General features: G+C 39.2%; 1 protein-coding gene across 1 annotated transcript in view; it reads right to left on the bottom strand.

Annotated features, from left to right (window-relative positions):
• Nucleotides 1-7,594: 7,594 nt before the first annotated feature.
• LOC143034368 (uncharacterized) overlaps nucleotides 7,595-19,032 on the bottom strand; it is a 31,381-nt gene continuing 19,943 nt past the window's right edge. Inside the window, exon 5 of the mRNA XM_076200323.1 lies at nucleotides 7,595-12,883. Within this exon, the coding sequence (XP_076056438.1) occupies nucleotides 12,824-12,883 (60 nt within the window). The 3' untranslated portion in view covers nucleotides 7,595-12,823. The remainder of the gene's footprint in view (nucleotides 12,884-19,032) is intronic.

The raw sequence follows: 19,032 nt of genomic DNA, 5'->3' as shown, positions 1-19,032 counted from the left end.
CTTGCATATACAAAATATACAAAGCTATCTTATTTCCTTCAACAATGTGAGTGTTCAATATGGAGCCTTTGCTTTATACATACACATTTATATGTATACATATATATATATATATATAAATATATATATATATATATATATATATATATATATGTATATGTATATACATATACATATGCAAGCAATCACATCACCGTGATACAGAAATGCAAAATGACCACAGGAGAAGGGAAACTTGTAGACAGTAAGTACTTGCGTATATTACATCTTCAGACTAAATGACAGAGATACAGAGTTGTGTTTAAATGTAAATATGTTGAAATATTTTAACATAAAGCATTATACAACCATCATATTGATTGGTCTAAGGCAACAATTTTAGCCAAAGGAAAAAGCCTGCAAGAAATATAATAGAATCCTGCTTAATATCAGGCACGTTTGGACATTTCAAATGTGATAAATTGGTAACCCAAATGGTCACCAAAATCTTTCCGCCAGATTGAACCTTATGTGTTGGTCAGGTCGATAGAGGTAAGGTCATCCCCCCTTTCCGCATTGTATTGTCTCCCCCTCCCCCTCTATGGTTGCTACCTGATACTTACATTTAAACACAACTCTGTATCTTTGTCATTTAGTCTGAAGATGTAATATACGAAAGTACTTACTCTCTACAAGTTTCCCTTCTCCTGTGGTTATTTTGCATATATATATATATATATATATATATATATATATATATATAGAGAGAGAGAGAGAGAGAGAGAGAGAGAGAGAGAGAGAGAGAGAGAGAGAGAGAGAGAGAGAGAGAGAGAGAGAGAGAGAGAGAGAGAGAGAGAGAGAGAGAGAGAGAGAGAGAGAGAGAGAGAGAGAGAGAGAGAGAGAGAGAGAGAGAGAGAGAGAGAGAGAGAGAGAGAGAGAGAGAGAGAGAGAGAGAGAGAGAGAGAGAGAGAGAGAGAGAGAGAGAGAGAGAGAGAGAGAGAGAGAGAGAGAGAGAGAGAGAGAGAGAGAGAGAGAGAGAGAGAGAGAGAGAGAGAGAGAGAGAGAGAGAGAGAGAGAGAGAGAGAGAGAGAGAGAGAGAGAGAGAGAGAGAGAGAGAGAGAGAGAGAGAGAGAGAGAGAGAGAGAGAGAGAGAGAGAGAGAGAGAGAGAGAGAGAGAGAGAGAGAGAGAGAGAGAGAGAGAGAGAGAGAGAGAGAGAGAGAGAGAGGGGGGGGGGTGCGCGCACGGGCTAGGTGACGATTTCAAGCTCATACTCGAACTGAAATCAGAATCGGAGCCATTGTCCCCATCACCACTTCCGTTCCTGAGTCAAGAGCACCTGAAGACCTGGATCGTCGTCATCGAAATGAGTCATCATGACTTTCAAAAAAATCATCAGACATCTTCGGCAAGTTCGTCAAAGACATCTTCGGCGAGTTCGTCGCAGACATCTTTAGTGAGTTTGTCGGCGGCCCAGCAACTGCCTCATAGACGAAGATCTTCTATTTCAGAGACTAAATATTTTCTGCCAAAATATCGGATTTCTCTGTATGATTTATCTATCTTTCATAATTCTGTCACACTTTAGTTACTATGCTGGTAAGAGACACTGGTCTGTAATTCAGGAATTCTTCCCTAATGCCTCCTTGAAGATTAGTACCCTGTTACCTCAATGTTAATGATGAGTTACTACCCATTCTTCTAAGGAAACACACAATCAGGCTGTAATTTTTGTCCACCAGTTCTTCGCTGGACTTTTTATATATCAAGTTGGAGATTCTGTCAGACCCAAGAGCTTTCCTCGTACATCTAGTGTTGATGTTATGGTCACTAGTTTACCAGCATTTTTATCCTTTAAAGATAATCTTTTACCAGTGTCATACTTTTTATTATATTTCACATACTTGTCTAGTTAGTCAAGGGTGTAAGAAGTCCTTTTCGTGGGAAGTTGTTGAAAGGATGATTGAGGTGTTGGTGTTTTATTGTTCAATATTTGGCGTACTGTCTCTGTATTTTGAGAATGTAGATGAGAGATTGAGTGGTTAGTGCAGGAGTTGTGTAAATCAGGAACTGTGAGGCGAGCTCTGCACTGACAGGTGGGAGAGTCATTTCTTAACATGAGGTTGCCACATGTGAGGAGTGAATGTCTTGTTCATAGGCATACCAGAACTGTTTCAAAACTTCAGTTGTGTTAGTGTGAGGACAGCCATAAATGTATGCTGAGCTTGGTTATTATTAGATGGTCTGTTGTGTCGATTCCAGCGTCTTTGTCGTGTTTAGCATTGCTAATTGCTAATCAAAGGACTGGGTTACTGGTAGTGGAGTGAAGGCATTCAAACAAGGAGATGCCACATTACAACCCTCCTTCTCAGTGCATCCAATCCCTAGAATGTCAACAAGAGATGACACTCAGCAGGAGACAGATTTGAATTAGTTGAAAATCTAGATGATACAGAAATGGCTTATGTGAGCCAGTGAGTGGCAAAAATTGGGAGTGGAAATTGTCTATAGGGCACTTCATAAATCTTTATATGATTATATAGGATGCAGTGATGAGTTGTAGATATTAAGTAGGATGGCAAGGATGGGGAAGAGTTCGATGGTGAAGATTGAGGTGATGGTTAGGAAGAAGCCAGATCTTCAGTTAGGGGCACTACTGTGTAACCTACTCTGTGTTTAGAGTGGAAACTATCGATGGATATGTTGACACTTGTTTATTGAGCAGATGGGTGGGAGAGATTTTTGCCAGATACCCTGAAATATTAAGGTGGCCAAGGTGAAATGTGCATACTAGAAGTAGCTAGGGGGTTGGTTAAGCATTGTTATAGAAAGAACTTTGTTGACAATTTTCATTGTGGATACCAGGTCTGCCATTCTCTTGCCATACAGATGGGCATAATGTGGGTATTTGTCAAAATCTTGATGGTTTGTAGAGGTTTTGGTGATGTAGGAGATTGGGTTGGTAGTGGTGTAGATTTATTTTAGTGATGTTAGATTATGGTAGATGTCCCTGGTTAGGGTGTTCTATTTTTTGTGTACAAACTTTTCAGTGGAGAGCAGTAAAAAGGCACCTGTGCTGAAGCATAGGCCAAGGGATCAGTATTTGAGGGGCTGCGAGTGTAGAAAAGTAGGCTTGACATCTGTAGTTGAGTATGCTATATTTGAGGGCCTGGTATAGGTTTCAAAGTGATTGTACAACTCCCCAATTTGTGGGATAGCAGTTTTTGGAGATTGCAAGGTCTGAGGCAGGATTCTTTTTGATGTTTTAGGTGAAGAATCTAGGCAAGTCTTTGGTCAAGGTTCAGGACCAGAAATCAGGTCTGGTCTGCCACTGGGAGGGCACTGATTCCTAGTTGTAGTGATGGATTATCTTTGTAGCAATGTCATTAACATAAGTGTTTGGTGAGTGCTTTTGAGTGAAGAAAGAGAATCCATGGTCCTCAGCCCAATGATGCACATTTCTATGCAAAAACCCTTGACTCTAACCATCTCATTACTTTATGTACAAATAACCAGCAAAATGGAAATAAAACATTAGAAGCAAACTACTCAAGCACTTACAACTGCCTAAAACCTGCACCACACAACACATCCACACAAAAATAAACATTTACATTCAGATTACAAAACAAGCACTTCAAACCCAACTATCAAACTTCCTACTATATCAGACCACTCCAGACATTAGCCCAGCAGAAAAATACATGCCAAGAGAAGCAAGAACCACACACTATCCACCAATAAAACAATACCAACATAGAATGGCCACAGAAACAAACCACTGTACCTCAGAAGCAACTATCACACAAAAGACACCAAACACTTCTTACACTGCCCTATCCTATCAATCATTCCATTGCCCTAAGTCTCTCTTGCAGGAGAACTGCAGCTCCCAGATACCTGGCCACAGCTACTGGGTGGGCTACTAAGTCATTCAGGGAAGAAATACTACATTATTGTCTAGACATTGTAAGATGAGGTGTTCAGTGTCTTCTGTGTGGTGGTTGCATCTAGGACAGTGTGATTGTGTGGCCAGCCCCTTTCTGTGTTGATACTTTTTTAATATTGAATGGTGTCCAGAATGTAGGCATGTTAGTGTTTTTTTTCTTCATCATCATATTTTTCAGGCTGATGAAGAAAAGTCCAGTAGTCACCTGAAATCATTTGATGCAAACTTCTATGAGGGGGATTTTTCTGTGGGGCTGATTTTTTGGGGTATTGGTGCTGGCCTATCCAAGCCACATCCAAATAACAGCACAATATATCTTCCTTGAGTGACTTATGGGTAATGGGTCTTTTGCAGGAAAAATCTTGTGCAACAGATTGAATGATGATAGGGAACTAGTTTGTTGTTTTGTTGTTAGTAGATTTGAGGACCAAGACTCCTGTGTAAAGTTAGGATCTAATTTGCCTTGGTATGGGTCAAATTGGTGGATGGGCTTGTCACTGTAGTGTTACATAGTGGGGTCCAGGTGGCAGTCATTGTGGTGCTTGCATTTCTCAATAACATCAACAACAACAATTATTACTCTATGGGGAGGGTGTATTCTACCCACTGCCATGACCCAGGGCAGTGGATGTGATACAAGGATGACTTGTCATCCACAAGGATCTAAGATGAAAGAGAGGAATGGGTGGTGGATGGAAATGGAATGTATGGGAGTGAAATGGGTGGGTGTACGTAATGCCTTTTGACTTAGCTACCTACCTTATAAGGGGAAAAGCCCTTGGTGTATAGAATAGGGAAGGGTGGGCAATTTTTCTTAGTTTGGGGGGAAGGGTTGGTAATTGTTCTTAGTTTGGGGGAAGGGTTCTTTGCTCTATTTACAGGGAAGTGTTGCTGGGTGGGGAAGGAATGTAATAGAGACTTTGATTTTGGGAAGGAAGTTGCTCCCTTCCTGTTGTTATTTGGTTATTATCATTACTACCACATTCAGGTAACCTTACTGGGGAAATGACCATTTCTGAGATACCTTTAATAGCATCTTCCCCATATGGGGTGAGCAGGGAGGATACTAAAGATATCTACTTAGTTATAAAGGCTGCTGCCATGCTGTAGGTGCCTCTTGTCCTGTTACAATATGACTACTGGACCTGCACTGTCACCAATGTGGGTTGTAGCCAAGGACTTCTAAAGATCATCATCTCCTGTCTCCACCATCATGCACCATTGCTGGTGATCTTTTGTGCATCAAGTGAATGAATGAAATTATTGTTAAATAGTGGGAGAGAAGAATATAGCTAAGGGTGGTACATTTAGGGGACAGGGAAAAGGGGGAAATCAGGTTATATGTCCTTGATGAGGTCGGGGTAAAGGTCTTTGCCTCGAACTCATCAAGGACGTACAACCTAGTCCCCACTTTCCCCTAAATGTACCCCTTTTAGCTATATTTACTTGCACACTCCACACTATGCATCAGTCTGCTGGAGAGGACCACAGTTAGTGGTCAGAATATACAGATCTTCTGTCTTATATCATTCTCCGACAGTGGGTTAATAAGTCTCATTTTACAAATGTGTTTGAGATGAGGTGTCTGAGAAGTATGATGGGAGTTACTAGGCTGGATAGAGTGAGAAATGAGGAGGTGAGGAGGAGAACAGGGGTGAAAAAGGAGCTGGGAGATAGGGTTGATGAAAGAATATTAGGATGGTTTGGACACATGGAAAGAATGAGTGAAGAAAGACTAGTAAAAGAGGTATGGAAGGCAGATGTGGAGGGAGTGAACATGAGGGGACGTCCTAGGATGAGGTGGATGGATGGGGTGAAGGGGGTTTGGGGAAGAGGGGAATGTCTGTTGAGGAAGGAAGGGAGAGGACGGAAGACAGAGGTGAGTGGAGAATGGTTGTATATGGATGATGTTGTGATTGCATGAGGAGGAGTGGGCAGGGGGGTGGGGGGGGAGATGTAGTATGTGTGAGCAAATTTTTGACGCAGCCCGAAAGGATTTCTCCCCGTCCTCTCCTTATATACAAGGGGGGACGGAGAGGGGGGGTTGCCGATTAAATGAAGCGGCCTTGCTGTGGATGTGCTGTGTCTTGCGACACTGCTTCTGACCCAGGGCGGTGGGCAAGGTGCAGGGATGACCCGTCATCCAGGAGGTGCTCAGATGAGAGGGAGGGTGGGAGGGGTGTGGAGTGTATTTAGGGATGAAATGGGTGGGAGTGTTTTTATGCCTTTCCCTTTTTGGCTACCTCCCTAGTAAGGGGGAAAAAGCCTTGGTATATGTATGTATTTTACAAATGTACCACTACATTATCTTCCTAATGGGAGAGGTTTAATAATGCCTAAATATACTGTTAGATTCAGTCACTGCCTCACTCTTGGAAACTCCTAGGGTAGGCCCTAAGAAGCATCCACTATTGGTCTTCCTCTTCCTCACCTTGAGATCCTACTATTCTTATCATATTAGTGATATGAACATAAGAATGGAAGAGACTGCAAGAGGCCATAAGGCCTACATTAGGCAATTCCATGTCCCTTATTATCTTTCATCCCTCTCCATAAAGTTATCTAACCTTCCCTTAAAACAACAAATTGTTTCAGTGGTTACTACATGGTTACTAAGTCTATCCCATTCGTTAACCACTCTTTCAGTAAACCGGTTCTTGCCTATTTCCTTCTTAAACCTAAATTTGTCCAATTCAAATCTATTGCTACTAGTCCTGCCCTGTTGTCTTAATATGATGCGGTGAAGAGTTGCAGGATATCAAAATGGTATTCATAAAAGGTACAAGATACCTGGGAATGTATTTCGGGGCCAAACTCAGAGGCCAGGTACCAGCCTCTCGGAGCAGGACCTCCTTGTGGAGATAGTAAAGAGTGCTGTTCTAATCTGGTGCTGGTTTCCAGTTGATTCAAGGTTGGTGGTCTTCCATCATGTTTTTTTCTTGATCAATAGACTGTCCTCTTGCAGACACAGCACAGTGGCCTAATATTTCTCCCCTGAGTGACATTTGGACCTATCCAGTGGCTGTTCCCAATTACCTGGTTGCTGGGGGGTCTTTGTAAAAGAAACCAAGGAATGTTAACCTTTATTTCCCTCACACCATCTCTGGTAATTTGTGTGCTTCCTTCACTTACATATTTATTCTTATCCAAGATTGTTATTCTCTCTCTTTTTATCCAGTCTTTTCTAGAAAATCTACTTCTTACCAACTGGAAGCTCACTGGCTGAGCGGGTTAGGGTGTCATTACTTGTGGCGAAATTAAACCAAGGGCATGGTTCATTAAATTCCATGCTACAAAGTCCTCTGTAAGGGGCACCATCCTAGCCTTCCAATGGGAGGAGTTTGTGACATTAAACCATATCATATCATCAACTGGAAACTTTGGTTCATTATTTCTGCGTGAGTAGATATATTTATGTGGTGGTAAAATATTCAAAGCTGAAATAGAGATTTTGGCCCCTGCCTAAAGAGAATGCTGGCCCCAAAGGTCTATGCCCTTGAGTGGAGATGGGGGTGTTGATGCACTTCAAAGATGAGTGGCATGAAAATGATTCCATAACATCCCTATCCCATAGGACCACCACCATTGTTGATTCCTCATGTAAACCATACCACCAAAACATTTTGTTCTCGCAACACCACTTGTTAAAGGTGAGACAAATGAAAGACTTTATATGGATAAAATATATTAATTATATACGCAATAAAGCTTTTAGGAAATCCAATGACATAAAAAATAGATGTACAAAGATACAAAATGAAAAGGGATTACTTTCATGAAAAGAGCACAAAAAAAAGCCACAATATATGGAGGAAAATAATCATTTGGTCTTCACACAGGAAAGCACACAGCAGGGGAGGGAAGCCAAATGAGAACAGAAATTGGAGAAGTAAAGGAGGGGGTTTAATAATAACAAATGTTTTCTTATGTTTCACTAAATGAAAACCCACAGCCAAATACTGGCAAGTAAAGGTCCTTAGGCTTGTCTGTCTTCCATTAGTTGTGAGACTGTTTCCGTCACCCACTTACACTACCAGGAGGGGAGCAGTTGCTGATTACCAGCTATTATTATGTGAAAAAGTGGAGGAAATACATAGATGAGGGAGACAGAGCATCAGCACCAAGCATAGAAGTAAAATTATTAACAGGTTTAAGGTGGGGCACCTTGGAGAAGAATCTCCCTTACAACTGTCTCACAAGACCATCACTTTCAGATACTCGAGAAGATACAAAATGGAGGGGTATTTGCAAATATTTAAAAAAAATCACGAGACTTGAAAACTTATGATAATCATATATTTTCCAAAAAGTAAAATGTAAGCAGTATACTTGAAACCAGAAGTGGCTGGTGTTATCTAATCCCTTACATACTTGATGGCATTTTTTCTTTTACCCTGGTTACCAGGAGATAACAATAGGTACCTTCTGGTGGACACCAATGATGAGTACCTGCAAAATGGACTTCAAAGAGAATCACTTCCCAGGGACCACTGACACGCACCTGCTCATGGTGGTCCTCCATGATGGACAGCAGTGAAAATAATCTCCTTATGTCCATTTTCAAAACCTGTCAACCCCCTCACCTCCAGCTGACAGTGCAGCCCTGAGGGGATGACACTGTCTGGACTAGGCCCAAGATCTCTCTCTATTATCTTCATCTGTATTTCTTCCACCTTTTCATATATGGAGAGCTAACAACCAGTGATTGCTCCCTTCTCACTACTTTCACCCAGTAACATAATCCCATATCAATACACACAGGCTTCAATCCAAGGTGTCTTCCTAGAAAGATCTATGAGGGGAACCAAAGACCATAGCCAGCTAATGAGAGGCTGCAGGTTTCCAGTTAGGGAAACCTGAGGCAACAATTGTTATTATTACTTCCCTGCTGCTTAAGATCTTCAGATCTTAACAACACTCTCGCCTCCATTTGTATGTGCAGCCCCAATGGGATAACACTCTATCTTCTGACCAGATCCAGTATCTCTCTACTAACTTCAACTGTATTTCCTCTACCTTTTCAAATAGGGACAGCTGACGACTGGTAGCCGCTCCCCTCCTAATACCACATGCAAGTGAAACAGAAATCCTCCCATACTAATATAACATATATGACCATCCAAATTTCCTCCCCAGAGAGCTATGGGAAGAAAATATAAAAAATTATTGTCAGGTCGTGTGGAGATGCAAATTTAAAGTCTGTGAAACTCAAGGCTATCTTTCTGGTTGCCACCAGGATATTTTGCTCACTTCTATGGCACTTTCTCAGTATCTCAATGAGCCCCTCTTACACTGAGTGGCAATTTTCCTTTTATTCTGGCTGCTACCTGGCTATCTGTAGTGTAACTGAGTGTTAGGTTGGCATCACTGTTGTGGTGAAGTGTTGGCAATATTGTCAAAGTTCTAGTGGGAGGAGTTTCCTGAAATGGAGGGAACTCTCTAGTAAGCATTGCTAAGATATGGATGGGAGGGAGCTCTTGCCTTTTCATTTGTGAATTTTCTATACCCAGTGGACCAGAATTCAGCAAATTGTAGCAGTGTGAAAGAGCTGAAGTTAGAGGAGCAGACCACAGGAAAATAGTTGTAGTGGAGTCGTTGCTTCATTGTCCGTTTGCACTGTGTCATTTGATACCTGGAAACGGTTATTTCCGGCAGTACACATATCCTTGCAAGGTCAAGTGCCAGATGTTTCACCAATGAAGGACAAGGTAAGAAGACAGGAATGTTGAACCACATTGTCATATTAATCTCTGTGGCATCCTCTCAGGTGAAGGACTTAATACCAACATATAGTGTCACAACTATTCACAGAGAACATACATAGTAGGACAGGAGTACTGAGGGCAATAGGTATGGACAAAGATCTAGGTCTGCTCACTAAAAAGACTCAGGATGCCAAGGAGAAGCATGTACATGGTGAACACCTCTGGGAAATGTCTGAAGCATACAGATGACAATGTGGTGGGGCTCATAAAAATTCAACACCTTATTCAATATATGGCACATAAGTATAACAGATATTGGAAAGATTAATAAGAACCATCAGAAGATAAGTTCCAGATCTGCAAAACCTGGCATGTAATGAAAATGGAGATACAGACTCAATGCTGGGAAGAGGAAGAGAAAGGGGCAATGTGATGAAACTAATGAAAATCATGAAACCTGCACATAATTATTTATTGATTACAATGGAAGCATGAATATCTTTATTAATGGCAACTTTGATCTCCCCTATACTTTCAAAATCAAAGATCTTATGGATATATTCAGGATTTTCATTTAACCCAATTTGGTCATTAATAATTAAAAATTATAAAATCAATAAATATTCGATGTACAAAGGCCCATAAAAGAAAGAAAAAGGAAAATATATATATATATATATATATATATATATATATATATATATATATATATATATATATATATATATATATATATATATATATATATATATATATATATACACACACACATGCAGTAAAATTCCATTCTTTTAGCATCCAATGTTTCGGAAGACCCAATCTTACAGCACTTTTATGAAATAATCCCTTTCCAAGAATTTTTTTAATTTTTTGTTACATTTTCTAAAAAGTAGCAGAACAGCATTTTTGAAAAGGGTACCCATTCATCAGCTTAGCAAGGTCAGCTAGCTGTAGTAACATCACCGATATAACTTTTCCCATTAGGCTTACTGTCTAGCTGTGTCCGTAAATGTACCTAATTTGTTACTTATTAAACATGGTTATGTATTTTGGCTCGCTAGCCAAGTGGGTTAAAGTGGTGCTACTTGTGGCAGAGGTCAAGGTGACAGCAATTTGAACCCTACCACCAGGAAGTTGGACCAAGGGCATGGTTCTTTAAATTTCACACAACAAAGTTTGGACACATGGAAAAAATTAATGAAGAAAAATTAGTAAAAGAAGTGTGGAAGGCAGAGGTTGATGGAGCGAACATGAGGGGGTAACTGAGGATGAGATGGATGGGGTGTACGGGATGTTGAGCAAGAGGGGGATGTCTGTTGAGGAAGGAAAGGAGAAGGCAGAAGATAAGGGTGAGTGGAGAATAGCAGTGTATACATGATACTGTGATGCATGAAGGGGAGTGGGTGGGTGATTGGGAGGAGTGGGTCTGTGTGAATGATATTTTGATGGAGCCCAAAGGGATTTCTCCCCAGTCTTCAATGTTTCTGCATGAGAAGACAGAGAGGGGAGGTTGTCGCCGATTTAATGAAGAGGCCTTGCTATAGATGTGCTGAATTTTGCTGCATTACCTCTGACCCAGGGCGATGGGAGAGATGCAGGGATGACCTGTCATCCAAGAGGAGCCAAGATGAGAGGGAGGGAGGGAGGGAGGGGTAGTGAATGGGAGTGGAATGGGTGGGAGTGGGATTTATGCCTTTTGATTTTGGCTATCTCCCTGATAAAGGTGAAAAAGCCCTTGGTATATGTATGTACATGCAAACTCCTCTGTATGGAATACTGTCCTAGTCTCCTGATAAGAGGGATTTCAGATGAAACTGAATCATCATGTTTATGTGTAAGTAATGTAAACAACACATGCTATAAAATCATATATTCATTCGTTGTAAACCACACAGTCCCAGATGAAGGCTACACTACGATCAAATGTACATACACTTAATTGTACAGCATTTTTTCTGCGATAAAAGATAGTACAAGTTGCTTATTAAATATTTACAGTATTGTGTAAAATTGGTGAAAAAATACTAGAATGCATCCATTCTTTGTTTACAGGCCTGCATCAGTGTCCTGTCACATTTCCAGAGTATTGTGCCCTTACCCTTACCAACAACTGCCCTGCCCCTGATCTTCTCTACATTTGATTAGAATTTTCTTTAAATGAATCAATATATACAAGAAATCTATCTAACTATATACCAAGGGCTTCTTACCCCTTATAAGGGAGGTAGCTAAGTCAAAAGAATGCACCCACTCCCACCCATTCCACTTCCACCCACTCCACTCCCATCCACCACCCTTGTTCCCCTCTCATAGCTCCTCGTGGATGAAGGATCATCCCTGTCTCGTGCCCACTGCTCGGGTCAGAAGCAATGCAACAAGACACAGTACATCCACAGTAAAGCTACCTCACTTAATCAACCCCCCCCACACACACACACACACACTGGATATTACTCACTGGTTATAGTTACAATCATATTCAACAAAATTGTTCAATGTTTTGGCAAATTCAAAGTTTCAGTGCCTGTTAGGTCTCAAAGGTGACAAAAGACAGAACTTCTACTGTATTCTCATTATGGGTCAGATTTGAGGACATAAATGTAAATTGAAAAAGAAAATAGGTATAGAAGATGTCAAGAAGTAACTTTTTCAAAACATACTAAGGAAAAATGAAAATAGATTACCAGCAAGTGTGGTACGTGTTCAGTCCGAAGATTATGGAAAGGAATATGATACAACAGAGATGATAGAATAAATTCTATCTTATAAACATAACTAAGAAAATCAAAGTTGTGTACATACAAAACCTACACCATCTTAAAAATATATCTACATTTTTACACGTTTATGCATATGTATGTGGATGTACTGTGTCTTGCTACATTGCTTCTGACCCAGGGCACTGGGCAGGATACAGGGATGACCTGTCATCCATGAGGAGCTAAGAGGAGAGGGGGGAGAGGGTGGTGGAGGGGAGTGGAATGGGTGGGAGTAAGTACTTGTCTTTGATTTGGCTATCTCCCTTATAAGGGGGAAAAAGCTCTTGGTATATAGAAGGAAGCATATGTATTCAATAAACAAAAATGCATATCAGGAATCATATCTTATAGATATGAATTTCATGTAATAGCTCATAAAATGAATACAGTAATTGTCATTATATCCAAAATTACTCTTTTGAGAAAATACAATCTAGCCCTTGGCCAACTTTTTCTGCACAAATTCAAGAACTTCGGGTGACTGGAGCAATTTCTGAAAAAGAAAAAGAAAACATTTCAGAGAAGTTCTAAACATACAGTACAAAAAAACATCATGTACCAATTTCAATGGAATTATCGAATGTGTACAAGACTTACAATGTCCTGTAAATTAAATATTGAGAAAAAGACAGAAAAAAAAATCTGTTATTTATTTTCTATTTATTTATCTTATTTTTATTTATTTATTTATTTTTATTATTATTATTATTATTATTATTATTATTTTATTTTTATTATTATTATTATTATTATTATTATTCTTTTTTAAGATTTAATTTAGATTTACTACAGCATTTTGTTGCAGGAGTTCCAGCTGATTTCTCTCTCTTTTCTATTGATATACCAAGGACTTATTTACCTTTGTAAGGGAACTAGCCAGTCAAGGTTCACACCCATTCCCATCCATTCCACCACACTTGTTACCTTCTCATCTTAGCTCCATATGGATAAAGGGTCATCCCTGTCTCACACTCACCACCTGGGTCAGAGCCAATGCAGTTAGACATAGTACATCTACTGCAGGGCTGCCGCACTTACAAGGCAACCCTCCCATCTCTCTCTTTTCACAAAAACAAATTATAGTTGCTAAATTCCTATGCTATTCCCATTTAATTCTGTACACTATTTAATTATAAGTTTATTTGTGTATTTGTGACACTTGTGTATAGGTCACAACCCCAAATTTAGTGTTAAATCTTGGAACAGCCCGAAGGGATTTCTCCCAGTCTTCTCTTTTTCGGCATGAGGGGATAGAGAGGAGGAGTTGCTGATTAAATGAAGTGGCCTTGCTGTGGATGTGCTGTGTCTTGCGACACTGCTTCTGACCCAGGGCAGTGGGTGAGATGCAGGGATGACCTGTCATCCAGGAGGAGCCAAGATAAGAGGGAGGGAGGGGGTTGAATGGGAGGGAAGGGGTTGAATGGGAGTGGAGTATGTGAGGATGGAATGGGTGGGAGTGGATTTTATGCCTTTGTTTTTTATCTACCTCCCTTGTACGGGGGGAAAAGCCCTTGGTGTGTGTGTGTGTGTGTGTGTATATATATATATATATATATATATATACAGGTAGTCGTCGACTTACGACCTATGCGACTTACGACTGATCGACTTTACGACCACAAGATGGTGCAATAATATCTAACATTTAATAGAGTAATAGAATTGCAACGTTATGCCTGGCAGTGCAGTACATTACTCCGCACGCTGCGAGACGCGAGTACGATAGTTTTGGCAGGCTGCCGGCAGCGTCAGCATCCCAGCCAGCTAAATGTTCTTTCATTTTGTTTGAAGTAAAATGTTTCCTAATTTTGCATTGCATTTTTGTATGTTTTGCAATTAATAAAATACAGGTACTCCTCGTTTAATGACGACAATTGGGACCAGCGCGCCGTCGTTAACCGAATTGGTCGTTAAGCGAAAGTGTATACATATACGCACATGTACTGTAGGTACAATGTCCAGCAATACATGTATCTTTATTTTCGTGTATTTTCCCTCTTTTATACAGTACAGGTAAACGTCGACTTACGATGGCCGCGACTTACGATTGTTCGACTTTACGATGACGACGACGACGACGACGATATGATAATTTAACCCCTTCCATACGGTGCCGCACACGTAGGCGTCATGAGGAGCAAGTGGATTCACGACGCTGCCATATCGGCGTCTTGATTATATTTATTGTAGTCGCCCCTGTGTTTTTACATTCTCTCAAATGTGCCCTAAATCCCATTCTCTGTGGTTTTCAAAATTTGCGGGTGAAAGAGAGAACGATCGATATTATCGGGGACTATATTTTATGAGGCGAGAATTATTACGTCACGGCGGACGGCTTGCATTGGCTGCTGCCCGCGAGATTTAAGTTCCGTACTGAAAATACATATTATAGTGTTTGTATATGGTAAAAAGGATAAAAATAATTAAATAAACTACTGTACATGTTTAATAGGCTATATTCAGTATCTCTGGTGGTTAATATACAGGTAGGCTAGGTACAGTGACCACGGAACAGAGTGGAGATCGACTTACGATGAGATCGTCTTACGATGGCTCTATCGAAACCTAATGCCATCGTAAGTCGACGTTTACCTGTACATTAAAGCTTTATTTACTGTTTATTTACGGTGGTTAGGTTCCTAAAATTACCGTATATGACCAAATCCGCGTATGCTGACATTCTATATTGAATACCGGGGTATTTTTTTAGTTTCGACCATGGGCGCAATATAGCAATAGAAAATTAATTATTAATTTTGTAAATTAAAATGTATCAACGTAATATGCAATTTTGTGGGCGGAAATGAAAGTAAAAAATACCTTGCTACAAGAAAATATGCTAATGAACGAAGTCGGTAGCATAGGCTCGGGACGCCATCTTGTCGTCTGCCAACGTCTCTCACGACGACGACGAGCCGGATGACATTTAATTTGCAGGTAATGATTTATTAAACACAGGTTAGGTTAGTTTAGTTTAGGTTAGACGAATTAATTTATCATCCTTTCATTTCTTCGACATCGGCATCTATCATAACAAATATGGTGTACCATTTGTCCGACATGACTTCGTTACTTACGAAATCTGTTTTAGCATTTTATTTTTTCATTTCCGCTCACAAAATTGCATATTACGTTGATACATTATAATTTACAAAATTAATAATTAATTTTCTATTGTTATATTGCGCCCATGGTCGAAACTAAAAATTTACCACTACCGGTATACACTGTACCCCAGGTAGTTTTTGCAGCTTGCAGGATGGTAATGTAGACCTAAGCTTCAAAACACTTTACCTCACAGCTAATATCCACCGTACAAGTTCATTTATAACATCATACAAATTTGCCTCAGCCAACTTAATTATCGTACACGATGTCGTAACTTCGGGAGATTTACGTTAAATGACATCATAAAGCCCGTCGTTACTCCAAGTTGTCGTTAACAGAGTAGGTCGTTAAACGAGGAGTACCTGTATAACAAACTTTTTATGCCTAGGCTAGTTTGTTGTCAATTACAATATGTTCGGTACAGTACTTAAACGAAAAGAATGTGCTTTGTTGAAATAAAAAGAATCCTAATGTTGCCTTACATTTTGTATTTTTATGTTTTGCAAAATGTAACAGTATTTTTTTATGCCTAGTCTGTTGTCGATGACAAAATGTTCGGTACAGCATTTTGTATTTTTATGTTTTGCGATTAATAAAATGTAACAGTAAACTTTGTTTATGCCTAGTCTGTTGTCGATAACAATGTTTTCGGTACAGTACGTAAACGAAAAGAATGTGTTTCGAAATATTTTTTTTCCTAATTTTGCTTTACAATGATTTTAATGTAATCAACAAAAAAGGATTTGTAGGTCAAAGATGACAGGACTTTATTCAGTATACGAAGGCCTAGGCTACATTTCCTAACGAAAATGATAAAAAGTTAATGAATACTAAACAACGTAGCTCAAAGATAATAAGATTTTATTCAGTATGCATATGTTTCCTAAAGAAAGTCTTATGGTAAAATAATACAAAGGTTAACAAATACAGTATTAAATATCATAGGTCAAAGATGATAGGATTTTATTCAATATGCTTATTCCTAGGCTACGTTTCCCAAAGAAAATCAGATGAAATTATAAAAAGGTTAAAAATACTATACAACATAGTTCAAAGATGCTAAGATTATTTCAGTATGCTAAATATACAATATATATATATATATATTATATAAAGGGTAATATATACTGTATATATATATATATATATATGCATGAGAAATCACATAAACTCGTGATTCTAAATATGCGGAAAAACCACCAAGGAAAAAGAAAAACTGATGACCAAGCGCTTTCGTCTATTCAGACATCCTCAGGGTACATAGAAAAGAAAAAGTACACAAGAATATATACAAAGAGTATGAGGTCAGGGAAGGAACCAGGAGAGGTTGCGAGGATCTAATGTCAACCTGACCCGTTCGCGGCAGCGGACGTTTGGGCTACTACTTTTTTCACAATAAAATTGTCTAACTTATACATACCATGACTTAAATTTAAGTTATTGACAAATGTATCTTTGATCAGACTGGATTCTATTATATTTCTCGTCCAGTCTGATCAAAGATACATTTGTCAATAACTTAAATTTAAGTCATGGTATGTATAAGTTAGTAGTAGCCCAAACGTCCGCTGCCGCGAACGGGTCAGGTTGACATTAGATCCTCGCAACCTCTCCTGGTTCCTTCCCTGACCTCATACTCTTTGTATATATTCTTGTGTACTTTTTCTTTTCTATGTACCCTGAGGATGTCTGAATAGACGAAAGCGCTTGGTCATCAGTTTTTCTTTTTCCTTGGTGGTTTTTCCGCATATATATATATATAGACCGACTTGCGTCCAGATCGACTTACGACCTGCCTGTCGGAACCGAACTTGGTCGTAAGTCGATGTCTACCTGTATATATATATATATATATATATATATATATATATATATATATATATATATATATATATATATATATATATATACAGGTACTCCTCGTTTAACGACCTACTCGGTTAGCAACGACGCGGAGTTACGACGGGCTTTATGACAGACTTTTAACGTAAATCTCCCGAAGTTATGACGTCGTGTACGATAATTAAGTTGGCTGAGGCAAATTTGTATGATGTTATAATTGAACTTCTACGGAGGATATTAGCTGTGAGGTAAAGTGTTCTGAAGCTTAGGTCTACATTACCATCCTGCAAGCTGCAAAAACTACCTAGGGTACAGTGTATACCGGTAGTGGTAAATATTTAGTTTCGACCATGGGCGCAATATAGCAATAGAAAATTAATTATCAATTTTGTAAATTATAATGTATCAAAGTAATATGCAATTTTGTGAGCAGAAAAAAAAAAAGGTGCTAAAACAAATTTCGTAAGTAACGAAGTCATGTCGTACGAATGGTACACCATGTTTGTTATGATAGATGCCGATGTCGAAGAAATAAAAGGATGATGAATTCGTCTAACCTAAACTAAACTAACCTTACCTGTGTTTGATAAATCATTACCTGCAAATTAAATGTCATCCGGCTCGTCCTCGTTGTCGTCGTCGTGAGAGACGTTGGCAGACGACAAGATGGCGTCCCAATCCTATGCTACCGACTTCGTTCATTAGCATATTTTCTTGTAGCATGGTATTTTTTACTTTCATTTCCGCCCACAAAATTGCATATTACGTTAATACATTTTAATTTACAAAATTAATAATTAATTTTCTATTGCTATATTGCGCCCATGGTCGAAACTAAAAAAATACCCCGGTATTCAATATGGAATGTCAGTATACGCGGATTTGGTCATATACAGTAATTTTAGGAACCTAACCACCATAAACAGTAAATAAAGCTTTAATGTACTGTATAAAAGAGGGAAAATACACGAAAATAAAGATACATGTATTGCTGGACATTGTACATACAGTACATGTACGTATATGTATACACTTTCGCTTAACGACCAATTCGGTTAACGACGGCGCGCTGGTCCCAATTGTCGTTGTTAAATGAGGAGTGGTTGTATGGATGTTCAATTACTTACAAGAAATTTCCAATAATTTGCCTTCTGTAACATTGTGAATGTGCTGTGTCTTGCTACATTGCTTCTGACCCAGGGCAGTGGGTGAGATGCAGGGATGACTCATCATCTAGGAGAAGCCAAGAAAAGAGGGAGGGAGGGAGGGAGGGGTGGTGAATGGAAATGGAATATGTGGGAATGAAATGAGTGGGAGTGGAGTTATGCCTTTGACTTTGGCTACCTCCCTTGTAAGAGGGAAAAAGCCATTGGTATATATATGTAACATTGGTAATTTTATTTTTTACCTTCAGCTGAAATCTTATAGTTCCCCCAAAATTTTGTTTAAAAATCACTTAAAAAATATACACATGCATATATATACAAAGCAGTTTTCACTTATTAAAATTTTTAACTCAGATTAGACATAAATTTTGTCCCTGAAATAATAGTATTCACTTAAAAGGCAACCTCTTAAATTTAGCCTTAAAAAATGGACTGAATTTTTTTTACTGTTATTGTGGTATATACAGTATGTATATAGATTACAATATCACTTAGCTTTTTCACTTACATCTCCTGGCCCACTTGT

Source organism: Oratosquilla oratoria, chromosome 17 (genome assembly GCF_046742065.1).
Source record: "Oratosquilla oratoria isolate Oo_2021 chromosome 17, ASM4674206v1, whole genome shotgun sequence".
Classification (NCBI taxonomy): Eukaryota; Metazoa; Arthropoda; class Malacostraca; order Stomatopoda; family Squillidae; genus Oratosquilla; species Oratosquilla oratoria.
The sequence above is the reverse complement of the archived record's forward strand: the minus strand, read 5'-3'. Positions and strand labels throughout refer to the sequence as shown.